Below are 26,953 nucleotides of genomic sequence, written 5' to 3' on the forward strand. Positions count from 1 at the left end.
TTTAAATGATTATTTTAAGAGACCATTTCGAAATATATGACATAATGGACGTTTGTAAATGAACATTTGGGGGCTGGTTCTGAGTCGGACGTGAAGTGGCTGTGTTTGTGTGATGCAGCGGAAGCCAGATTTCCTACCTTATGCTCATGCTAGTTTCTATAGGGATAAAGCAAGGCTCTATGCAGCTTCCGTCCACAGCTGCACACGTCCTCATTTAGTGTTCACTCTAGGTGCAGGGTGCGGAACAGTGAGGAGCGCCTATTTCAATTTTGAAGGGTAAAATTTTAGACATCCTGTATCACTACAGCTACTTTAGCATCACACACGGGCGTATTTATAATGGGGCAGGGTGTGCACCCATATTATACTTACTCCTCCGGAGTCCCACGTCGGCGCCGGTGTCAACGCTGTAAAAATGCCTGGAAAATGGCCATTGCCGCCATTTTCCGTCGTTTTGCGCATGCGTAGTACACCGGGAAAATGGCCGCCCTGCCCATTTTCCCAATGACTTGCGTATGCGCTATAGACTCTGGGCACATTCTAGTGCCCAGAGTTTATCAGTGCGGCGCTGGCCACGCTGCACTCAGTGCGCTGCCGTCCGCTGTACTGAGAAAAAGGGTCCCGTGACGGAGACTGCACATGGGCCCCCTCCTCTCTTGAAACGCTCCTGACATCACATCCAATATTTTTGCCCTTCAAAATTAAAATATGCCATCCTCACTGATCAGCTTCCTGCACCTAGAGTGAACACTAATCATTTGTATCGGCACTTGCACCAGTCCCATGCTTTGTGCAAGAAATCCGTCTGAAACACTTCCCTTCCCCATACGCATGTCTCAGAATAGCACGGAAGTATAGCTGCATGCCCACAACACTTCAGCAGAAGAAACAGTATTGTGCGGTCACAAAAATGCTCATATCGCGCCTTGGGGCCCGATACACCAACGTCAGAAATGCGGTCAAACCCCCAGACAATGCAGTTTTCGGGGGTTTGACTGCATTTCTCATATGCACCAAGTCCCAGGCTGCGATACATTGCGAGGCTTGGATGTGGTGGGCAATGCCATCTTTAGATGGCTTTGTCCAATAGAACCCTATAGGCTTCTATTCGCGACGCCCCCTGAGAGAGGGATCCAATCGGATGCCTCCCAGCACCCCTTGCAGTGTGCACATCGTCCTGTTATTGGGAGATCTATCCTTTGTGTTTTTCTTCATGCATATCGGTGTAATTAACGCTGATATGCATGCGAAGAGTGGCAGGATGCATCACATGCACATTGTGCTGTGTCATGCTTCCTGCCCTTGGAGAGAGATCCAGTTGATGCACAAAGCAACCAATGAGCTTCTAACTGCCATGTCATAGACTGTGCTACAGTAGATAAATTACAGAAGTGATTTTTTGCTTTGGGCAACTTGGAACACTTTTCTCTCTCTCCAAGACTTGACACGTCTCCCCCAAAAATAAATCTAACTGGAGATACACAAAAACGTCTAAATTTGCTTCTGCACATTTGCTGTATGCTAAATCTCACTGTATGTGGAAAGGTATGGTGTGACTTAGAAGCCCTCAGTGAGAAGTGATGAGAAAAGAGCCCACATCCCTACTCTCATGTCACTGTATGTGGAAAGGTATGGTGTGACTCAGAAGCCCTCAGTGAGAAGTGATGAGAAAAGAGCCCACATCCCTACTCTCATGTCACTGTATGTGGAAAGGTATGGTGTGACTCAGAAGCCCTCAGTGAGAAGTGATGAGAAAAGAGCCCACATCCCTACTCTCATGTCACTGTATGTGGAAAGGTATGGTGTGACTCAGAAGCCCTCAGTGAGAAGTGATGAGAAAAGAGCCCACATCCCTACTCTCATGTCACTGTATGTGGAAAGGTATGGTTTGACTCAGAAGCCCTCAGTGAGAAGTGATGAGAAAAGAGCCCACATCCCTACTCTCATGTCACTGTATGTGGAAAGGTATGGTGTGACTCAGAAGCCCTCAGTGAGAAGTGATGAGAAAAGAGCCCACATCCCTACTCTCATGTCACTGTTTGTGGAAAGGTATGGTGTGACTCAGAAGCCCTCAGTGAGAAGTGAAGAGAAAAGAGCCCCCATCCATACTCTCATGTCACTGTTTTCCAAGTACAGTTCTGGGATTTTTTGCAACTACAAATTTTTAGCTTGGCATTACTGTGTCTCTAGAATGCAGCCTCCAGCTTGATTGTCAGGACTGGTGGGATGTTTCTAAACATACTTTGGCTTTTATATATGTACAAACCAGATATGACAAGGGTGTCCTGTTTTCCTTTTTTTCATATACTAAGTTCAGAGAAAATGTGTCCTGAAACGTACATTCAAAAATTATTTGTATTTAAACTTCTTCTCTAGTGATATTGATCGGCTAATATTTCCTGATTCTAATCACAGCACAAACCTATCCCAAGCACAACACACTATGCCGTATCCATCATCATACTAAACAACGCTCATACATTCATTGATTAAATCTCGACCTTTACTGATTGGCACAAAGGGTATAAGTGTTTTATTTTCTAGGATGCTAAGTTAGTTCATTATCCTGAGTGTATTGATTTAATCAGTAAGAGACTTTTGCATACAGACTTCTATTTTAATTTCTAAACATTTCAGCGAATGACTCTCCCACAGCCTTTCAATCTCTATAAGAGCTCTCTGAAAACTGATCCACACTGTCTGGTGCTGCAGAGCCCAGTGACTCCTTATAAGTCAATAACAATAATACATCCCTATATAAATAATCTTTTAATTTGCTCAGAGACAAGTGCAATATATGTATTTTGTTTTTATTTTCTTTGTTTTACTGTGATTCTTAAATAACATAATGTGTACAGTTCTACTATTGTGCTTTGTAGCTTACATATTTATAAACTTTAATATATTTTATCCTACAGAAGATGTTTGCTGCAAGCCCATATTCAGACCCAATTCAAATTGAAGATCCAGATCCCCAGCCAATAACTGATGGAGAAGAAGGTCTGATTTGGGTTATTGGGCCAGTCCTGGCTGTTGTTTTTATAATCTGCATTGTCATCGCCATTCTCCTGTACAAAAAGTAAGGTTCTTAAATACTGATTTTAAAGTTCTGGTGATAACTGTATTAAATTGCTTTCAATAAATTCACTAAACAATAAGGTTATATTTGGACATTCTCCCGCTTGCTCTGTGTCACTTATAAACAATAAAAGAAAGAAAAATGTATACAGATTACATTTCTCTATTTAAGATATGATGGATTGTTGACTGGCAATGTAACATAAATTGTATAGAGGATACTGTACAAATCAATACAATATAAATGTGATATGCAGGGCTGCTATCAGAAATTGTGGGGCCCGACTAACAAAATAGGTAGGGACCCCCTCCACCCGGAGGTATGCAGCAGAGGTGGGTGGAGCTGTGGATAATGTGGGTGGAGCTATTTCAGGGGTGGGGCATCAATTGGTGCATAAACCAGTTTAACAAATTCTCAAAGTTTGGGCTGTGGGGGTAGTTGTTAGGGAAGGCTGGTTGGACTAGGGGGGTAAAGGGCAGGTTAAGCCGACTGGACGAGGGGTGAGGGCAGGGAAGACAGGCTGTCTGGACTGGGGGGTGCAGGGAAGGCTGACTGGTTTGGGGCAGGGAAGACAGGCTGGCTGGGCTGGAGCAGGGCAGGGAAGACAGGCTGGCTGGACTAGGGGTAGGGCACAGGGAAGGAAGGCTGGCTGGCCTGGGGGGGTGCATGGAAGGCTGGCTGGATTGGGACAGGGAAGACAGGCTGGCTGGACTGAAGCAGGGCAGGAAGACAGGTTGGCAGGACTAGGGGTAGGGCACAGGGAAGGCAGGCTGGCTGGACTGGGGGTTGCAAGGAATGCTGGCTGGACTGTGGGGGCGCAGGGAAGGCTGGCTGGACTAGGGCAGTGCAGGGAAGACAGGCTGGCTGGACTGGGGTAGGGCACAGGGCTGGCTAGACTGGGGCAGGGTGCAGGGAAGGCAGGCTTGCTGTACTAGAAGGCTGGTTGTACTTGGGCAGCCTAAAATAATCTTTTTCCAACAATCAATTGCAATAATAATTGAGAAATAAAACAATATCATAAAAAAATGTAAATATATAAGATCAAATGTAAAATACAGCCGTTCATATAAATTCCAAATTGCAGTTGTGGCCAATGGGAGAGATGGACGTATTAGGAAAGCAGGTACTCAAGGGCATTGACCCTGCAATGTGATACTCTTTGAAAAAGCTCCTGATAGAGCGGAACGCGTTAGTGAATAAGGACCTGCTGGATCACCTTTTTTTTCACCTGAAGAGAAACAAAACTTTCTTTGGAATCCTTTGGCTTTCAGGAGATCACTGGGATATAGATTGAAGTTGCATGTGATTCCCTCAATTACAGCAGGATGGAGGGATTTGCAGTCAGGAGAAGCAGCTCTCATTCGGCTTACCTTGAGCCACGCCAACCGCAGCTGTAGGAGGTACAACTGTGGATAGAATTAACTCCGACATAGGAACCTTAAGAAGCAGCTTGCAGTAAGCATTTACAGTGACAAACCGTGTAACATTCTGAGTACAGGTCCATATACTGTTTGCAGAGATAAAATACCATTAACATCTGACTGTGACATAGTCGATAGAGGATACATTGGAGCCATATGAGTACCTCTGCATTGTGTCATCTATAATTAGTCTGGTCTCCAGATATTGCTTTTAAGGTGAACAAAACTTTAAAATATATGTGACCCAGTATTTTACTTCTGATACGGATTTACAATTATGAGCTCATAAATCTGAACAATTTTTTTGGGATATAACATCTCTCAATATATCTGAAGTCACATTTGGCCTTAGTCAACAACTGCAATTTGGAATTTACATGAACGGCTGCTTTTTACATTTGATCTTATATATTTACATTTTTATGATATTGTTTATAGTAAGAAATATTAGTCATATTTACTTGATTCCAGTGTATTTTATGTATACTCAGCCTTAGTGTACTGTCTAGAAATATTAGCGCAGTAGAAATCATATATATATTGTGTTTGCATAGCAGATAAGTAGCGATCCTTAATTGGGTAGCTCACTTTATTTAGAGGGAGTGTGGCCATAGACGCACCCAGGTGTCTGCAGCTTATTATACAGCAAGTAACTCCACCTCTAATATTTACAACTATATTAGCAGCTAATTAAACAGGACAATTCATTTTTGGGATAAGAAGTACTCTGCTCACTTGTTCGGGTAGAGGTGGTTTTACAGATTTGACTTAGGGGTTCCTGCTGTTCTGACCACTTGTGCTGTTAGTCGGCTGCCAGAGACTCGCAGATTGTGACCTGTGCATCAGCTGAGGCTTCTTTATTGGCACCTGGAATCGCTAACTGGTGGGTGATGCATGAAGTTGCTGTAGCATCTCTATGCTAGTGACTATGGATGGTATCTCCTGACCGCTTATTCATAATTTGGACGGCAGAGTAATGCTGGGTACACACTTGACAGATATATCTGCAGATCGAGTGACCTGCATATATAATATCTGCAGATGATGGTTGTTCGCACACACTGAACAACCATCATCTGTGTTCATTGTGTAGGAGGGGGCGGGTCCACCCCCTCCCCGCAGCTACCGCTGTATGTGTAGGGGCAGTCTGCAGACTGCAACATACACACATGCCGAAAGACAGATATATCTGCAGACATATCTGTCCATCGGCTGTGCAGCACAGCCAATTATTATTATTATTATTATTATTATTATTATTATTATTATTATTATTATCCTTTATTTATATGGTGCCACAAGTGTTCCTTACACAGTACATAAGCAAATAATTTGACAAGTGACTTACAGTACAATATAGGACAAGGACATGGATAATATACATTGCTACATTAGTGACTATAACACCTAGATATGCAACAGAGCATAAGCAACCAAGTGTTCTGATGGGGGGTAAGAAGTAGATGAAAGTAAAGTAAGGAGAAGCACAAGAGGGTAGAGGCCCTGTTTGTAAGAGCTTACATTCTAAAGGGGAGGGAGGGGCAGACAAACAGGTGTGACACAGATGGGGTAAACAGGGAGGAAGGAGCATGTTGCAGCATGTTAGGATGGTAGCTGGAAGGCTTTGATGAAGTAGTGGGCCTTGAGAGCCTGTTTGAAGGATTGTAAAGAGGTGGAGAGTCTGATAGGGAGAGAGTTTCATAGGTGGGGAGCAACGCGGGCAAAATCTTGAAGGTGGGAGTGGGAGGAAGTAATCAGTTGGCATGAGAGGCGGCGTGCATTAGTTGAGCGAAGGGGGCGGACAGGAGAGTGGAGGGGATGAGATCAGAGATGTAAATGGGAGAGGAATGGGTGAGGGCTTTGTAAGTGAGTGTGAGAACCTTGAATTGGGTTCTGAAGGGAAATGGGAGTCAGTATAGGGCTTGTAGGAGAGGGGAGACAGATGTAGAGCGTTTGGAGTGGAAGATGAGTCGAGCAGCAGCATTGAGGACAGACTGGAGAGGAGAGGGATGGGAGCTTGGGAGGCAAAATAGGAGGAGGTTACAGTAGTCCCATCTGGATATGACCAGTGAGTGTATGAGGGTTTTGCTGGCATCCTGGGTAAGAAAGGGTCTAATCTTGAAATATTTTTGAGATGGAAATGCCAGGACTGTGAGAGGCTCTGGATTTGTGGTTTGTAGGAGAGGGAGGAGTTCAGGAAAACTCCAAGACAGCGCACTTTGGGGCTAGAAGAGATAGTTGTGCCATCAATTGTTAAAGAAATAGTGGGAAGTGAGGTTATGTTGGAGGATGGGAAAATGATCAGCTCAGTCTTAGACAGTTGGAGATACGAGTGAGGAGAGAGGGGTAGAGGTCAGGGGGGAAAGGTAGATCTGAGTATCATCAGCATAGAGATGATAATGGAGGTCAAAAGAGCTGATGAGTTCACCTAGAGAGGACATATAGAGGGAGAATAGTAGGGGTCCAAGAACGGATCCTTGGGGAACACCTACTGTAAGAGGCTGTGATGGGGAAGAGGAGTCATGAGAAGAGACAGAGAAGGACCGGTCTGAGAGGTAGGAGGACAGCCAGGAGAGGGCAGTGTCACGTAGACTAAGGGAGTGAAGGATTTGCAGCAGGAGAGGGTCGTCAACAGTGTCGAAGGCAGCAGAGAGGTCAAGGAGAATAAGCAGAGAGTAGTGGCCCTTGGATTTGGCGGTAAGGAGGTCATTGTTGACTTTTGTGAGGGCAGTTTAAGTGGAGTGGAGAGAACATTTGCCAGACTGAAAAGGATCAAGGAGGGAGTGGGAGGAAAGAAAGGTGGTAAGGCGTTTGTAGACAATACACTCAAGGAGCTTGGAGGCAAAAGGGAGGAGAGAGATGGAACAGTAGTTGGAGAGAGTTTTAGGATCAAGGGTAGGTTTTTTAAGAATGGGGGAGACAAGGGCATGTTTGAATGCAGAAGGGACAGTGCCAGATGAGAGGAAGAGATTGAGGAGGTGGGCAAGATGGAAACAGGCACAAGGAGAGAGGTAGCGGAGGAGACGTGAAGGGATAGGGTCAAGGGGGAAGGTGGAAGGGGGGAGAGGACCGGATGAGAGCCATGACTTCCTCTCCAGATACAGGAGAGAAGGATGTCAGAGTCTGTGATATGGAGTGAGGAGGGGAGACGAGGAGGGGGTGGACAGAGGAGGGAGTTGAAGGTGGTGAAGAGATGCTGGGGATTTGAGGACTGGGAGGAGATGAGGTTCTTGAAATAGGACTGTTTAGAGAGGGAAAGGGCCACACTGTAGGATGAGAGAATAAATTTGAATGGAGAAAATCTGCCTGAGAGCGTGATCTTCTCCAGTGTCGCTCGGCGGTTCTTGAACACTTTTGCAGGTATCTGGTGCATTTGGAATGCCAGGGTTGTAGTGTGGATCTGCGAGGGTGAGTAGTGATCGCTGGAGCAACAGAGTCCAGAGCAGAAGTAAGGGAGGCATTGCATAGGGAAGTGGCTTGTTCAGGTCAGGAGAGAGAGAGGATAGGGGACAGAAGCGAGTCAAGCAGGAAAGATAAAGAAACGGCATTGATAGCCTCAATGTTACGCTTAGTGATGGTGGCCTTAGGAGGTAGAGGAGAGGAAGGAGAGAGAGATGGGTTAAAAGAGAGAAGGTGATGGTTAGAGAGGGGGAATGGGGAGTTGGAATAATCAGAAATATTACAACGGTGAGTGAAGACTAGATCAAGTGAGTGCCCACTCACATGTGAGGGTGAGGAGGTCCATTGGGAGAGACAAAATGAAGATGTGAGGATAAGGAGTTTGGAGGCAGAAGATTCTGTGGGGATATCAATTGGAATAGTGAAGTCACCAAGGATAATGGAGGGGAGGTCAGAAGGGAGAATGCGATACAGTATGTCTGTGAACGATGTCGTTCAGACATATCGTGGGTACACACTGGCTGACGGGCAGCAGATATATTGATCAATTGATTTGTCAGTGTGTACCCATCTTAACAGTCAGAGCATTGACACAGGATGCTGGGTTCAAAACGCAGGACAGCCAGGGGATAGATTAGAGGCTTAGCTCTTATCTGTAGTTGATAGGTGTTCAGCAGATATTTAGGTGTTGTGCAGTAATAGAGCAGGATCTTTAGGTGAGTACAGTTTCTTGAATAAAAGTGCTATAACACCCCGCATATTCAGTGTCCACAAACTCCTCTACTTTACCCATCCCTATCCTCCCCCTCTTGTCTCCTCCAATTGCTGTTCCCCCTTTTTTTTCTCTCATCAGTCTGCTTTCCAACCCTCTGCTTCTTCCCCCGCCTTTCCTGTTCCTTCACTCTCAACCACCTCCATGGTCTTGCTACCCCACCACTAAGCCCCATTCCCTCCTGGTTCTGCCTATCATCTTCAGGGCTGCCATGAGAAATTCTCGGCCCGGATACAGCAACATCCTGTGGGATCACAGTATGTTGGGAATGGCTGCACCCATTTGTGGGTGGGTCTAGCATGTGAGATGCACATACTCACAGGAGCATGGCATAGCACCCAGGAGCTGGGACTAAAGTATTCACTATTAGGATGGTGGGGCAGTCCCATAATAGCTAAATTTTTAGCAGGATGTATATAGATGCTGAAATGTAACACACAAAAACTAAAGTGCTACAACTTTATTTTGTACATCTCTCAAGTAAATAAAACATAAACAAAATCTATTTTTGTCATAGAGATACAGTGCCTTGCAAAAGTATTCACCCCCCTTTGCATATTTCATGTTTTGTAGCCTCACAACCTGGAATTAAAATGGATTGTTTGAAGTTGTGCATCATTTCATTCACAGAACATGTCTACAACTGTGAAGTTGTGTTTTTTTTTATATTGTGAATCAAACAACAATTAGGACAACATAACAGAAAACTTCAGCATGCATAACTATTCACCCCCCTAAAGTCAGTACTTTGTCGAGCCATCTTTTGCAGCAATTACAGCTGCAAGTCACTTTGGATTAGTCTCTATGAGCTTGCCACATCTTGCCCCTGGGATTTTTGCCCATTGCTCAAGGCAAAACTGGTCCAGCTCCTTCATGTTGGATGGTTTCCGCTTGTGAACAGCAATCTTCAAGTCTGACCACAGATTCTCAATTGGATTGAGATCTGGGCTTTGACTAGGCCATTTCAACACATTTAAATGTTGCCCCGTAAACCACTCAAGTGTTGCTTTAGCAGTATGCTTCGGGTCATTGTCCTGCTGGAAGGTGAACCTCCGTCTCAGTCTCAAATCACAGGCAGACTGAAACAGGTTTTGCTCAAGAAAATCCCTGTATTTAGCACCATCCATCTTTCCCGCGATTCGAATCAGTTTCCCAGTCCCTGCTGCTGAAAAAGATCCCCACAGCATGATACTGCCACCACCATGTTTCACTGTGGGGATGGTGTTCTTGGGGTGATGGCATGTGTTGGGTTTGCGCCAGACATAGCGTTTTCCTTGGTGGCCAAAAAGTTAAAATTTAGTCTCATCTGACCAGAGAGCCTTCCTCCATACATTTGGGGAGTCACCCACATGCCTTTTAGCAAACTCAAATCATGTCTTCTTATTTTTGTCCCTAAATAATGGCTTTTTTCTGGCCACTCTTCCATAAAGCCCAGCTCTATGGAATGTACGGCTTATTGTGGTCACATTCACAGATACACCAGTCTCTGCTGTGGAACTCTGCAGCTCCTTCAGGGTTACCTTTGCTCTCTTTGCTGCCTCTCTGATAATGCCCTCCTTGCCAGGTCTGTGAGTTTTGGAGGGCGGCCCTCTCTTGGCAGGTTTGTTGTGGTACCATGTTCTTTCCATTTGATGATGATGGATTTTATGGTGCTCCGGGAGATCATCAAAGATTTGGATATTTTGTTTATAACCCAACCTAGAATTGTACTTCTCAAGAACTTTGTCCCTGACTTGTTTGGAGAGCTGCTTGGTCTTCATGGTATGATGCCTCTTGCTTTAGTGGTGTTGCAGCCTCTGGGGCCTTTCAGAAAAGGTGTGTTTATACGGACAGATCATGTGACACTTAGATTTCACACCGGTGGGCTTCATTTCACTAATTATGTGACTTCTGAAGGTAATTGGTTGCACCAGTACTTTTGAGAGGCTTCATAGCAAAGGGGGTGATTACATATGCACATGCCAATTTTCAGAATTTTATTTATAAAGATTCTTTTTTATATATATTTTTCTCATTTCACTTCACCAAATTAGAATAATTTCTGCATAGCTATCACATAAAATTCAGATAAAAAAATAAAAATAAATTACAGGTTGTAATGTAACAAAAAAGGTAAAAAGCCAAGGGGGGTGAATACTTTTGCAAGGCACTGTAGATGAATGAAGGACTTAACTTTGACATAACATCAGGTCATCTTAAACACACACATTCCGCAGCACATATCCTAACTCACTGATCCATGCTCCTTCCTCACTATCTACCCCATCTGTGTCGCCTCTGTCTGTCTGCCCCTCCCCTTTAGAATGTAAGCTACCACGAGCAGGGCCCTCGTCCCTCACGTGCTTCTCCTCCCCCTACTTATAGTATAATTTACTCCTAACTCCCCAATTGATTTCTGAGGTCCTGCTGCATGTGTTATGCAGCTATGTTTATAAAGCTTGTCCTGCATTGTTCTGTATTACTATTAACTGCTTTTCTTCTGTGCTCATTTATGTACTGTGTAAGGCGCTGCTTTTTCACAGATTTGCACAGTACTGTGACACTCTACCAACTAAAGATGGTGCCAGCTGTACATGAGCAGTAGCCTAATGGTTACATCATCAGGTCGGAGGTTGCACCTCCCTCTGTTCTATAGTAGAGAGAGGAGACAGTGCAACAGCGCACTGCTCTCTAACAGGCAACTCTTCCCTTTCCCTATCATAACCACCTCCTTCCCTTCCACCTACATATCACCCAATTATCCACTATTGGGCATCATTTTGCCCAGTATGGTTACTGTTGTGAAGTGGGAGCTGTTGGTGGAGATTTTGCGTGCAGTGTAGGCGCATGCTTCAGCTCTCATGCACACGACAGAGACTGGACAATTTACCGAATTAAATTAGTGTTTTTAGCATACTTGCCAACTTTCTGGCTGCTCTTTATGGGAGGGAGCAGCCAGGTCGGCAGGCAGGGGGGGCATGGCTGGGCGGGTGACTGGCATTTGTGGGCAGAATTTTGACCCCGCCCCCGCTACACAATGTCGATAGGGGCGGGGCCCGCGATTCAGCCTGAATCGCGTCACCGGTTCCCTCCGCTGTGAGGGGTTTAATTGTTAATTGCAGGGGGGATTGCCTGCCGCGGGGAGGCTTGCCTGCCTTTCTGGTGGACCGGGAGCTGCACCCGATTTTCGGGAGGCTCCCGGCCAAATCGGCAGGGTAGGCAGGTATGGTTTGTAGTTAAATGTAAAAGGGCAAGTCCCTTCCGTTCCTTCAGAACCTTGCGCAATGTGTGGCTATGTACATTGCAGGAGAGATGACCTTTGCTCATTTGTGCTAACACCTTTATTGTGTGCAAGGGGATGTAGTCACAATTTAGACAGTATAGTATAGGTCATGATGTCGGCAGCTAAAATGTATACAGTCAAAATGTCAACAATTTAAAATGTAGACAAATCATAAGACAACCAAAATGTATACACCGTTCAAAGGTGGACAATCTTTACAATTTTACTGTCTACATGTTGATTGTCGACATGTAGTCCATGTCAACATTTTGGTTGACTTAATATTGTACCTGTTGACATTATGGTGCCTATGTTTTGAATGAGCTTTGAATGTCTAAGTAATATACCCAACCTGCGTGCAAGGTTCTGACAGAACCTTGTGTCTAATTGCATCTGCTCCTAAGAGTTTTCAGTGGCTCAGCATTTTTGTTGTTATCAGGTTAGTAATAGATAATTTAGTTCCATAGACCTTAACATATGGCTTAGACAGGAAACATATGGGTATATGACACATTTTTCATTATAGGAACATATTGTAGCTCTTAATTTTCTGTTTACTTGCTTTGTTTGCCAAATTTGTAGGTGTTTAATATTTATAATATACCTAAATAAAGATGAATGCAGCTGTAACCTCAAGTTTTTATGCATTGTTCTTGTTAAAAGTGCTCCAAACTACCCTAGTATATCAATACAATGGATCTAGATACCTCCACTGCGCAAACCTCTAACAGCACCCTTCAAACAGGTCCCTTGGTGTCACCCAACACCCCAAAACACAATGAATATAACCTAAAAATGGAACCCGGAGGGGTGCGCTGCAGGATATAACAAGGATGAACAATGGGACAATAATTATATATACCACTTATGTCCTCAGATTATACCCATTGGGATTTTTTGTTTGTTTATTTTCTCTTTTATGTTTACCACCACGGAGTGAATTTGACAAATTATCAGAGGGAGCCAGGACCTCAAGATCGAATGTCCAATCTGAGGACATAAGTGGTATATATAAGTATTGTCCCATTGTTCATCCTTGTTATATCCTGCAGCGCACCCCTCCGGGTTCCATTTTTAGGTTATACCCTAGTATATATTTGTGATCCTACATAAACAATTATTACACTAGTAGACGGCAAGCTGAATAACAGAACCCAGTGCTAGTCATTTTAGCAGTTGCCTAGCACTGGGTGCTGCTATTTAGCTTCCTGTCTACTGTGTAATCATTGTTTAGGGTCACAAATTCTTATTAAACCCTTTAACAATTCAAATTTACACATTTGTATCCCATTTAATGTTTGAGTAGCATAATTGTTAGGTGCATGATCTAGTACACAGGTTCTCAAACTCGGTCCCCCAAACAGTGCATGTTTTCTAGGTCTCCTCACAGAATCACAAGTGAAATAATTATCTCCACCTGTGGATTTTTTAAAATGTGTCAGTGAGTAATGAATACACCTGTGCATCTGCTGGGTGACCTGGAAAACGTGACCTGTGTGGGGTCCCGGGGACCGAGTTTGAGAACCTCTGATCTAGTATTTCTGTACTCTGCTAGTTTAGGCTGCTTGGTTATCTGTAGCCTTTTTCTGTTGCTTTTTCTTTGTACCATGTGACAGCTCAGAGTCCTAGGGGTTTATTTATGACGTGTCGGTTGTAAAATCCGACACTTCTGTTAATGTTTATGCCCGATATGTAAAAGGGTTTTAAAATTTCAAATTAATTTAGCTAGCCATGTCTTGCTAGTAAAAGCACTACCCTTTTAAATATTGGGCATACACACAAACAGAAGTGTTGGGTTATACAAGTTTACATGTTAGCAGCTGTGATAGCTGTAATATGGTAATGCAGCAGGAGGCCTCTTGCATGCATTACTGATCCGAGCTGCTTCCAAGGATGCAGCATAGGATCATCTGCGAGCCCTTCGGCCGGCTGAGTGACCATGGGGTCACGCAAGCCAGCTGCCGTCGATGAGTAAAAGAGGCCAGGAAATCTCCGTCAACCGACAGAGGTTCAGGCTTCACCACTCTGCCTCAACGGCGGAGACACGCCTCCGTTTTAGGAAACGGAGACCGTTGCCTCCCCCTCCCTACCCAATGACAGCAGACTGTCAATCACTGAAAGTCTGCTGCCAGACTGCATGCGACATTATAGAGCCGTACTGCACGTGTGCAGTACAGGTCAGGCACATGCACAGATTTCCAATAATCTGGAATCTGCGTGATCCCGGTCACTGCATCCGCAGCTGAATCACCCCATGAAATAACTCTGCAGACCAACGTTAAAGACCATGACTAGCAGGGCTGCCATCAGTCGGGGAATGCCTGGGCTGGAGTCCCATTCACGGACAGTGGCACTGTGTGGCTGCGATCAATCTCCCCTGCTGTTTGTAATCTCTGTATGTTAAGTTTGGCAAGGATCAAAGCTTGTGGATTGATTATACTGTCTGCCACAGGCTGTTTAATGACACAGTTTATCATGCAAACACAGAGGGCTGACTAACTCTTTATTTCATTTATACGGCTGTTGGAAAAGTAATACAGGTTGAGTCTCACATATCCAAAATGCGTGGGGCCAGGGGTATTTTCGATAACGGAATATTTTCCGTATTTTGGAATATTTGCATATCATAATGAGATATCTTGGGAATGGGACCACAATATAGACACACAATGCATTTATGTGTTAAATACACGTTATACACACAGCCTGCAGGTCATTTTATACAATATTTTCTAAAATTTTGTGGCTCAGGCAAAGTTTGTGTACAGAAATGAAATGAATTTATGTTTCATATACACCTTATACACACAGCCTGAAGGTAATTTTATACAATATTTTTAATAATTTGTCCCTTAGACAAAGTTTGTGTACATTGAACCATCAAAAATCAAAGGTTTCATTATCTGTCATGCCAAAATGATTCCGTATTTCTGAATATTCCGTATTTTGGAATATTTGGATATGGGAGACTCAACCTGTATAACACAGCACTTTGGAATAGATGAGTATGACCGTGTGTATATGAAGCCAGTCCCTCAGCCCCTGAACCTGTGTAATATAAGAGTGTCCAGGTTTTATGGAATTTTGTGACAGTGTGTGGCCCTGACAAAGTTCAAACCTAGGCAGAAACCTAATCCTGGTCAAACTACACCACCATGCCAAATTTTGTGGAGCTACTGTAGATACAAAGCACTGCCCATGCATTAAGGACAAAGAGACGCACACACTTTCTCGCTTATTATATATACTGTATATATATTGTGTACTTGTGGGTAAAGTTTGAACTTACTCCCTACTATAATTTATTAATGACCTTGTAGAAGGCATAAAGAGGGTACAACTCAATACTGATCACTTTGTTACCCCACCTGTGACTTACATGCCAATATATTATTAGAGCTTTTTCGGAGCAGGTGGGCAGTGCATGGTGCGGAGAATTAAGTTATCGTTGCCCAGTCCCTTGCCTCTCATGCTCCATTTTGTGGCATCAGGACACAGGGGCTATAGTCACGAGATTCACAGCAAATAGTGTTATCCAGCCCACAGAGCAGTGAAGTTGATGGTAACCTACTATGACCTCCATGCAGTCTGAATATTTTCCATTTGTAACAATTCTGTATTTTCATTCCTTAAAGGATTTCACTGCAAAACCATAAAATGTACGACATGTGAATGTACAGTAATAAAATCTACTACTATCTGCTAAGGTAAAAAGGGATTGAAGCAAGATTTAAGCCACTAAATGGATTAGCCGAAGCTTTGCAGTGGTTTTAACATTTGTTTCCACCTAATACTAGGTTTTTCACTGTTTTGCCTATTAATATCTGACTTTTTTGGTCCCGGACCTCTATCTTTGTAAACTTCAAATTAGGTGCAGATGATCAATTTTATCCAGTTTCACTGTAGTTTATGCTTGAGTTATCACTGTTTTTTTTATTTTTTACATAAGATTAGATTCACTGTGTTTTATGAATAGCCTGTGAAAGTGACATGATTTGCACAGTCAGTCAGAAAAAGCACATTTGTTTTCCCATTGCTTGATAAATATGCCCCTGATGTTGATACTGCAACAATAATTTTGTAACGCAAATCAGCAAAAGCTTTTTGTAATGAAAATAAATCTCTTTATATAAAAGGGGTGGAGGCTACTTAACTGAAGTCTTAAGAATTTTCATCTATTCAGATAAATCCACACATTTTTGTATTGTCTACTGTTAACATATATATTTGTGCTACATGTATTCACTTAACCTGTAATTAGTCTGTTATAAATATCGAATATAATGTGTTATTTGTTTCCCTCTATTTGCCTCCGTGAACAGCAAACCAGACAGGTAAGATTCCTTTAACTATGTTAACTATTCCTAACAATGGGATCCAGATTGAATTTCCATTTGTTTTAGAAAAAGCTGTTCATTATGTACTTTTTCCATTTTTAAGCAAACGGAAAAACTCAGAACCCAGGACAAAATGTTTGCTGAACAATGCAGAGATCCCTCCTCACCACCCTACTGATCCAGTGGAGATGAGACGTATTAACTTTCAGACTCCAGGTAATGGCAGAATGTTCTACAACTTGTCACTTGTTTTCTTACCTCGTTAGGACTCAATTGACAATTAAATCACTTGCATATTTTTACAATATTAGGCTTTAAGATTACACTGTGATTAAATCACACACTCTACAGTATATTATTGAGAGATAAATAATATGTTTATTATGTTTAAAGAAATATACTCCCATTAAACACTGTTCTTTAAAAGCCGTTAATGATGCAAAATGTATACATGTGAGGTGTTTGGGATTTCTCCAAGTTGTACCATTTATGACTTTTATGTTTCGCAAATCCTGTTGTCGTTTTAATAATCAGAAAATCCTAACTGTGTACTTTACTGTATGTGAGGTTGGTTTGTGTCACTTCACTTTAACTATGTTTATCATACATTATATAACTGCAAAAAGCATAGCGACATATAAGGCAGCCTTCATCACCAAAACATTTTCTTAATAAATTTCTAATGTATTTAATGCATAGCTTAAATTATTTACAAATGTTATAACAGTAATACTGTACCAGCATTTTTGTGACGTGTGTTTGAGCAATATATTACATGCATTTGTAATGCATATAGGGCCTGATGGTAACTCAGCATCTTGGTAATACCGTGTTGCACTTCCGTTGGGGCAGATTTAAAATGTGCAGAGAGATTTAGATTTGAGCAGGGTGTGTTTACAGGGAATGGGTATGAAATACCGCCGGCCGCATGGTTCGATACCCGTCAGCGGCAGCCCGACAAAAGCAGAGTTAGAAGCAGCGGAAGCCCGACAGCGCTCGAAACCCGATCGTGGATAGGTGAGTATATACTAACCTAACCTAACCCCCCTAACCCTAACCCTCCTTAGGGGTGCCTAACCCTAACTTCCCCCCCAAGTGCCTAACCCTAATCCCCCCTCTAAGTGCCTAACCCTAACCAGCCCCTTCCCCGCTGCCTAAACCTGTCCCCCGGGGGGGTGCCTAACAGTAAGTCCCCCCCGGGAGCCCTAAACCTAACCCTCCCCCCCCCCCCCCCCGCGGCTGTCCGCTCGCGGTGCCCGGCGACACTACGATCGGGATGCCGGGCGCCGGTCTGCCAGCGTCGGGGAAATGAGGGCGTCTACATCTAGATGCCCGGCATTTCACCCTTGCCGGGATATGACAGTCGGGAAGCCGGCTGCCGGTATTTAGGCTTCCCGTTTAGAGTGAAATCAAAATTGCAGTGTAAAATTAGAGCTGTCCAGCATTTGTGGGCTACATGCAAAAGCAGCCAATATTTACCTTACATGGAAAGACAATGTACAGCCATGGCCAAAAGTTTTGAGAATGACACTCAATCATATTCTGGACCACATACTGACTGATGGCCGCCCATTCTTGCCTAATCAATGCTTGGAGTTTGTCCACCCGCCTCTTGAGGATTGACCACAAGTTCTCAATATGATTAAGGTCTGGGGAGTTTCCTAGGACAAAAAAGAGAGGGGACTGCGCTCTATAATATCCAATTGTGAGATGGCAGAAACTAAATATAGCAGTCAGAATTTACCATAAATCTTTGGTCTTAATCACATATGAAAAGTCATATAAATATATAATAAAACAATGAAAATACACAGCATGCTAATAAGTATACTAATATATGAACTGTTGATTGATAAGTGTCTGAATGTCAATCCAGGCTATCATTCAAATAATCAATATAAAATATTGTCCCGCAAGAACATATCATACTATGAAAGTGTGTATTGAATCTCTTTAGGATACATAAAAGTTCCTTGATTTGCTGTTTATAACTTTCAAATGAAGAAATGGAAGAATCCGTGATGAATGGTGTGCACACAGATTAAATATCTCATTAAATAATGGTTGTGTCCACAGGATAAGAGATTAGTGTTTTGGTTAAGTGAAGTCTCCTGCAGTATCACAGCAAACAGCCGCGTTATAAGTACCTGGTCAGCAGAATAGTTCCAGGTAGCAGCCCGAATCAGGTAGCCCTGCCCCGGCAGTATCAATTGGCTCCCGCAGTCTTTCAATGGTCCGGCTGTATGATGTGACCAAGACTGACATTGCGTGTGGCTATGAGCGGTGTGAGAGCTTGCCGCGTCTCCCCCGTTTTGTGGATAAATGGACTGGAATGATACACCAGAGTCTAAATCACGGATTTAGGTGCTTGTTATCCAGAAGTCCACTGACGCATTTCGCCCTTACATGTGAGGGCTTTATCAAAGACTCTTTGATAAAGCCCTCACATGTAACGGTGAAACGCCTAAGAACACAGCCATGAATAAAGAATGATACCAAAAAATCCTCCAAGAACAACTTCTCCCAACCATCCAAGAACAGTTTGGTGACAAACAATGCCTTTTCCAGCATGATGGAGCACCTTAAGGCAAAAGTGATAAGTAAGTGGCTCGGGGGAACAAAACATGGAAATTTTGGGTCCATGGTCAGGAAACTCCCCAGACCTTAATCCCACTGAGAACTTGTGGTCAATCCTCAAGAGGCGGGTGGACAAACAAAAACCCACAAATTCTTACAAACTCCAAGCATTGATTAGGCAAGAATGGGCAACCATCAGTCAGTATGTGGCCCAGAAGTTGATTGCCATCATGCCAGAGCGAATTGCAAAGGTCTTCAAAAAGATGGGTCAACTCTGCAAATATTGACTCTTTACATAAACTTAATGTAATTGTCAGTAAAAGCCGTTGACACCTATGAAATGCTTGTAATTTTACTTCAGTATACCATAGTAACATCTGACAAAAAGGTCTAAAAAAAACACTGAAGCAGCAAACTTTGTGAAAATCAATACTTATGTCATTCTCAAAACTTTTGGCCATGGCTGTGTATATGCACCCCTTGCATTGCAACATGGTTTGTCCACGTACAGAGTTACTTGCTATATCTTACTCTATTCCCAAAGCTGAATCAGGCCCATAGTACAAATTACTTCTGTACAGCAGAATACATTTTGGATTTGCTAATACAGTCAGGTGCTTAAATATTGGGACATTGACAGAATTTTCATATTTTGGCCTCTATTCACCACCACAATGGCTTTGAAATGAAACAAACAAGATGTGCTTTAACTGCAGACTTTCAGATTTAATTTGAGGGTAATTACATCCAAATAGGGTGAACGGTGTAGGAATTACAACAGTTTCAATATATGCCTCCCACTTTTTAAGGGGCCAAAAGTAATGGGACTATCAATTCAAAAGCTATTTCATTGACAGGTGTGGGCTATTCCCTCATTATTTCATTATCAATTAAGCAGGTAAAAGATCTGGAGTTGATTCTAGGCGTGACATTTGCATTTGGAATCAGTTGCTGTCGACTCTCAATATGAGATCCAAAGAGCTGTCACTATCAGTGAAGCAAGCGATCATTAGGCTGAAAAATCAAAACAACCCCATCAGAGAGATAGCAAAAACATTAGGTGTGGCCAAATCAACTGTTTGGAACATCCTTAAAAAGAAAGAACGCAACGCCAAAAGACATGGAAGACCACGGAAAACAACTGTGGTGGATGACAGAAGAATTATTTCCCTGGTGAAGAAACAACAGTTGACCAAATCAAGAACACTCTCCAGGAGGTAGGTGTATATGTGTCAAAGTCAACAATCAAGAGAAGACTTCACAAGAGTGAATATAGAGGGTTCACCACAAGATGTAAACCATTGGTGAGCCACAAAAACAGGAAGACCAGATTAGAGTTTGCCAAACAACATCTAAAAAAGCCATTACAGTTCTGGAACAACATCCTATGGACAGATGAGACAAAGATCAACTTGTACCAGATTGATGGGAAGAGAAGAGTATGGAGAAGGAAAGGAACTGCTCATGATCCAAAACATACCACCTCATCAATGAAGCATGGTGGTGGTAGTGTCATGGCGCGGGCATGTATGGCTGCCAATGGAACTGATTCCCTTGTATTTAAAGATGATGTGACTGCTGACAAAAGCAGCAGAATGAATTCTGAAGTGTTTCGGGCAATATTATATGCTCATATTCAGTCAAATGCTTCAGAACTCATTGGACGGCGCTTCACAGTGTAGATGGACAATGACCCGAAGCATACTGCAAAAGCAACCAAAGAGTTTTTTTAAGGCTAAAAAGTGGAATGTTTATGCAATGGCCAAGTTAATCCCCTGACCTGAATCCGAATGAGCATGCATTTCACTTGATGAAGACAAAACTGAAGGGAAAATGCCCCAAGAACAAGCAGGAACTGAAGACATTTGCAGTAGAGGCCTGGCAGAGCATCACCAGGGATGAAAACCCAGCGTCTGGTGATGTCTATGCGTTCCAGACTTCAGGCTGTAATTGCCTGCAAAGGATTTGCAACAAAGTATTAAAAAGTGAAAGTTAGATTTTGGATTGTTTAGTTTGTCCCATTACTTTTGGCCCCTTAAAAAGTGGGAGGCACATATAGAAACCGTTGTAATTCCTACACCGTTCACCTGATTTGGATGTAATTACCCTCAAATTAAATCTGAAAGTCTGCAGTTAAAGCACATCTTGTTTGTTTCATTTCAAAGCCATTGTGGTGGCGAATAGAGGCCAAAATCTGAAAATTCTGTCAATGTCCGAATATTTAATCACCTGACTGTATATTGCAAAATCAATTATGTAAACACCTTTCGTATAAACTGTGCATGATAAGGATGGATTTTGGCAGATAGGTAACCAGTCTGCCAGACTTATATAAATTATTCTTTAGACGTATGACTCAGTTTTATGCATGTCGTTTATACAGTATGACAACATTAATATCGTATAATGTTTAAGATTGTAATATTTGCACATATGAAAGATTATTCCACTGTACTTATTATAACTCAACATTGCCTGAACACTTATATGGATATAGCCCTGATATTTTATTGGGGGTGAAAAAAGGTGGTAGTCTCTGGCCTTAACGCATACTTGCCTACTCTACCGGAACCGTACAGATTTTTTGGGTAACCCCCTGCACACCCGGAGAAGTAGACACTTCTCCCGCATCCTGCCCACTTCCTAGTGAAGTGGGGAGAATTTCCCGAGGGATTGGGGGGTCCGTGAGTAGGGGACGGAGCTTAATGACGCCATTCTATGAGAATCACATCATTAGGCCCCACCACCTAGTTAATATGCAGAATTATCAGCATTTTGTTTTGTTAAAGTGAGGGTCGGGGCTTAATGACACAATTAGTCTGGCCCTGCCCCCCATCGCCACCCACCTGCATCTCCTCTCCGGGCAACTCCTGGAGGGGAAAATAAAAATGTCGGTAAGTATGCTTTAACGCCCAGGGCTATTCAGTTACAGACCTTTTTTATAATCCCTTTTTAACACACAGAATCCGGGAAAAGTTCCCAGACCTGTGTGTTAGCCCACTGTTTGCACCCGATAGCCTAAGCATCATGTATATCTTTTCGGGTCTGCTCACAAGTAAAGAAATACACGTTATGGGCAGCCTGCAGACTGCCTTTGGGGCTAATTGAATTCCCCCAAAAGAGTTACAAAAGGTTTGACAAAAATGTTTTATTGCATATTAGATTTTGTTATTTTGTTGCAATTAAACACTTTGTTATGCTGTTCATGATTCTATATGAAGAGACATTTTGTGCAATAAAGTATATTACGGTTATTCATTTTAAAATAGTTTAGCACAAAAAAAGTCTGTTTTGTAGATATGTGACATACTCGGACTCATGTAGAGTTGGACGCATTTCGCTCAATGCGAGCTTAAATTGAGCCTTAAAAAAGTGTGTTTTGCGCAACTTAAATGGCAGCGCTGCAAGTGTGGCAGCTACACACCAGGAGATGAGGCTGAGCAGTGTTTGCAGTATTACAGTTCCCAACATTACTGTCTGTCTAGAAAATGTTATTAATATATAATAAATGTTCATTTACCATATAAAATACAATTAAATCCAGGTGCAAAAACAAGATGTAATCTAGTTAAATTAAATACAAATATCAGTTGTCTTCCCATTAAAATGCTCAAATGGAGATCTATTTTTGTGCTGCAGACCAATTGAAAACAGCAATTGAATAATGCCAAATGACCACAGCAACCTCTCTAATAACCGCAATACTAATCAAGACGCACTCAGCCAAACAGAAGCAGTGGCTGATTGTTGTCAGCATCAGTTTGAAGTTTGGACCAGGGGTCCATCACCCGCAAGTGATACGCCTACTTACAGGCACATATACATATGTTGTTATCTGCATGGGATGAATGTATGCGAGCACGCTGTTACTGTACTTGGCCAAGTCTTGCACACTCCCTCCCTTAACTGTTCTAAGCATAAGAAGGGCTAAGCACAAACATGTCTGAATCTACATAACCATAAATCCACACACATTTTTTGTGCGCATTTGCAACACAAAAAGATATGAAAGTACTTCTGTCCAACTCTGTGTGAGCCTCATTATGTGCAAAATCAATTTCAGTTCGAAAACAACTACAAACTTTATAATTGGTAGCCTTAATAAATCGGTTAAAAACAAAAATCAGTGGACAATATCTAAGAATGACACACTGTGTCCAAACCGATAAATGTGCAGAGGTAACTTGGTCAGCATTGGATAATATTTAGAGCTACTGGGCCTGATTCTGAGTTACATTCAGGACTGAATGCGGCCGTACCTAGCAATATTTTGCATGCTGTGAATGTGTCGCATGCTGTTTACGCATGTTTGCAAACATACTGCAATTCAGAGCCGTACGCATCTCAGCCATGTACGTGCTGATGATAATAGGTACTCTTATATATGGAGGCGTGGGGAGGTGTAAAGATGTATACGCATTAAGGCATGCGTATAGTCGCATTATCATTCAGTTTACAATTCATTCGCATTCTGTTCACAGCAGGCATCCGGAAATGCATTCATTTTACGCACGACTCAGAATCAGGCCCACTGTGTATATCATTGCTCTATTACATGTTGCATGTTCATTAAATATGTATTTTTTTATTCTTCATAAATATTACTGGTTTAACTGTTGGTGACCGGTTTCCCTGTCACAAGAGACCCCATGATTTGCCTTCCAACATTTCCTTCTTCCCTATGGATCTCATGGGCGTAGGTCACTGCTCTATTCTTTCTCAGCAACAACTATTTGAGAATATGGAGTCGGGCTTTATCGGTAACATGCTAAAAGATTAATTTCATCTCATAATGCCAAAACAATAAGTATGTTTTATTACACAGTACGGAAATTTTTATGAATATTTCCTGTCCCAAAAAAATAGTATATAAATGTAAATAAAATGCAGGTGTGAATTGATTATAGGTGGTAACATAGTACCAGATGCTGCATGGCTTACCATATGCTCACACTTAGTAAGTATCATGGGAGAAATGGTATCCAAATGAAGAAGGCGATATATATGTATTGGGTACGGAATGCCGTCGCTCAGAATCCCGACAGGCTTAGGATACCGACGGGATGCCGGAGGTCGGTATGCCAGCATCGGGATTCTGACTGGTGTCGGGATTCTAGCGCCAGCATACCAACTGCCGAGAGCTAAAACTACATCCCATTCATATTAATGTTATTATCTGAAGGAGAAAAAAAGGACTAAGTTTATAGAAACTTCACAAACAATCACAATTCATATCTTACAGCATATAGACTTTTTATCAGTGGCGGAACCGTGCATTGAGTGGCCCCATAGCAGAATTTAGGTTGGTGCCCAACTATGGCGCACTAGTCTCTTCTTGGTATGAGCGGTGAGGTTCTTGCAGTAAATGGCATGTGTTCAGAAGATGCCTTCAATCTGCCCTTTTGAATGCCTTGGATGGGAGCTTTGGGTGGAACAAAGGACCTGGATGGAGGTGGCTGTCTGGCATTGTCCAGCTCCCTCACATTTGGGCTGCTGTCCACTATAGTTTTGCCACTGCTTTTTATTTACTGATGCATGATCATCCTATTTTGAGTTGTAGTGCAGATGCCGTACTTGTTAGACTGTGCTTAAATATGTGCAATTATCACATTAAACAATAGACAGAAACAAACTCAGTCTGTTGTTAATGTAACCCGCTATGTGTTCATGTGAATATGACGTAAGACATAAAAGACAAGTTGTTTTTATTTCTTTATTTGCTGTTCTTTGCAGATTCTGGTCTCAGCACTCCCCTCAGTGACCATGAATTTGAAAGTTAGTTCCTGTCTGTTTTGTTTGTTTATTTTGGCACTTCTATTGCTGTTCACCTTTTGCCATTTTCCCTACTTTTGTTGTTTTTTAATTTTATTTTTTAACCCTTCCTCGTTCCATGAGCTGTTTACATTCCATGTTTTACTGCAACATTTCTGTGCCTGTCTTCGCAGTTGTGCAGTTTCGGATAAAAACAATTGTCTAGTGTGCAGATTGTTGGCTATTATGTCATTGGGGCAAAGTTTTTAAACATTAAATAGATACAACTTTGTCATTCATGTGTGATACATCAATTATAGTTCCACTACAACACTTCTGGCTTAATTATTCACTTTAAAAAGTAATTTAGGTACATTGTAACTATAACAGTAGTGTTACCGAGAGAAATAAAATCTACCCTTCCTTTTATTTTAATGTAATAAGCCTCATTATATGCTTAGTCTTTTAATTTAATGTGTTGGTATATTTTTGCATATATCATCTTTAGTACTATTACCTAAAAGGATCAAAGTGCAGCTCTTCAGTTCTCTCAGCCCTAATTTGTGTGATTGAGTGACAAAGCTCCAGAAATGTGTTTAACCCAACTGCTTGTTGTGTTGTGATCTCTCCTATGTGTTTTATGTTTGAGCTTTGCAATATTAAATGTCTTCATTTGTTTTGTTGGGTTTATTTTGGACACAATGCATTGTCTGACTGTGTATGTGTTTGTAAGCATATATGTAACACTAGAGGCATTTCCCAGATTTGTTATAAAATCCATATAAGGGAGTACAGTACGACTTGTAGTTATTGAACGAATTGTATTAAAAATGTGTCCCTGGGCTAAATACTGTGCTAACTAAATGGTCAGGAAAAAAATTAACCTAATATATTTAAAAAAATAAAATAAAAAAAATCTACATCTTACATATTCTAGTTTGTTGGATATTACTGAGCATTTTAAGGCTGATGTATAGTTGATCGCAAGTCTACGTGCTTTGAACTAAGGGCCTGATTCAGAGCCGGACAGTTGTTTCTAAAATGGGGCCGGCTATTTAAATTGAGTGCTCGCTCATTGCGGTTTGTTGACGCCTCTATGTCTGAGCGAGCGAGCAAACGGAAAATGCGCTCGCTATTTTGTAAAGACGCCCCTTTGCCGGCTGCATCACACGTCATCTCCGGTATTTGATTAATCGGGTACATTGAAAGGCATTTGAACTGCTCGTGCTTGTGGTAGGTTTTTCCTACCGCTATCACTGCGAGCAGTTCAGGCTAAAAGACAACCAAGTGACGTGGTCAATGACGCTCCTTTACTAATTATGCACTCCCATTAAACGCCCTTTTTACCGTTAGGCACGCCGGCGTTCGGATCTCCACTCCCCCGTTTTCAAGCACCTTCCCCTGTTACCACCCACAAACGGTACATTCTGTCAATCAAATTAGCAGCCCCTCGCTGTTTTGACTGGTTTGCGCATACGCATTATGACCCATACGCATGCGCAGTTGTGCGAACATCGCTCCTAGCGAACGAGTGGCCGCTTACGAGCGGCTCTGAATCAGGCCCAAAGTGCGTATATTCACCCATATGCTTGGATTTGTAGTGTCATCAGTGAGCTATAGCATAAGCTCTATCCTTAGGGCAAGAGGTCCGCCTGAAAAGAGGTGTATCTAGTCGAACGCACAACTTTGCATAGTTTGGCAATTCCATTAACATGCCCTTGACCCGCCCTCAAAAAACGTAGCCTTCGTGTGAATCATTTACGCCCCTTCAGCTGCAAGTAGAATTGCAGCTGAGTTGCGTACGACTCGGTATCTCCTGTTGATACATGCTCATGGCTTCAGAGCACTTGCAGTGCAAAACACGTAAAAGAGCCATCCGCAATACAGATTACTGTGTAACGCTGCGTCAGCGCCATTATTTTTATGTGCTGCTCGCTTAATTGATCTACAACTACATAGGCATTTTCATCACCTGACAGTAGATTTTCTTAGTTCAACCTGGATATTTCTAAAGTAGGTAAAAGTAACTATCTGTTAGTGCTTGGACACTAGCTGCAAGATGTTGTAAATTGATTTTCATGCTTGCTTTGTCATTTGTGTTCCAAGTTTACAAAGTGACTAGTCCATGCTGCTGTTGCTTGCCGATATTACCACTGCTTTGTTACATGACACTAACGGGGCTCGAAATTCTTCATGGCAAACTTTCTCTTCCCATTTATGAAACATGCACAGTTTTCATCATCAGCCCCACTTTTCATTGCAATGTCCTTGGGATCAATAATGGGGCTAGCAGCGATGGCAAATGGAATAGCCTAGCAGGCGCCTCTTAAGAATAATACAGTAAGTACATCCACT

The 26,953-nt window shown here is 42.4% G+C and overlaps 1 protein-coding gene across 7 annotated transcripts in view; it reads left to right on the forward strand.

The window, feature by feature from the left end:
* PTPRS (protein tyrosine phosphatase receptor type S) overlaps positions 1 to 26,953 on the forward strand; it is a 458,571-nt gene that overhangs the window by 326,004 nt on the left and 105,614 nt on the right. For 4 of the 7 annotated variants that reach the window (XM_088446483.1, XM_088446484.1, XM_088446486.1 and 1 more), the window contains 3 exons: positions 2,919 to 3,079; positions 16,374 to 16,486; positions 24,581 to 24,622. In XM_088446483.1, the coding sequence (XP_088302609.1) occupies positions 2,919 to 3,079; positions 16,374 to 16,486; positions 24,581 to 24,622 (316 nt within the window). The remainder of the gene's footprint in view (positions 1 to 2,918; positions 3,080 to 16,373; positions 16,487 to 24,580; positions 24,623 to 26,953) is intronic. The other 3 variants (XM_088446485.1, XM_088446488.1, XM_088446489.1) reach the window with 1 other exon arrangement.

The sequence above is a fragment of the Taudactylus pleione genome, unplaced genomic scaffold (assembly GCF_031769625.1).
Source record: "Taudactylus pleione unplaced genomic scaffold, aTauple2 ptg000399l, whole genome shotgun sequence".
Classification (NCBI taxonomy): Eukaryota; Metazoa; Chordata; class Amphibia; order Anura; family Myobatrachidae; genus Taudactylus; species Taudactylus pleione.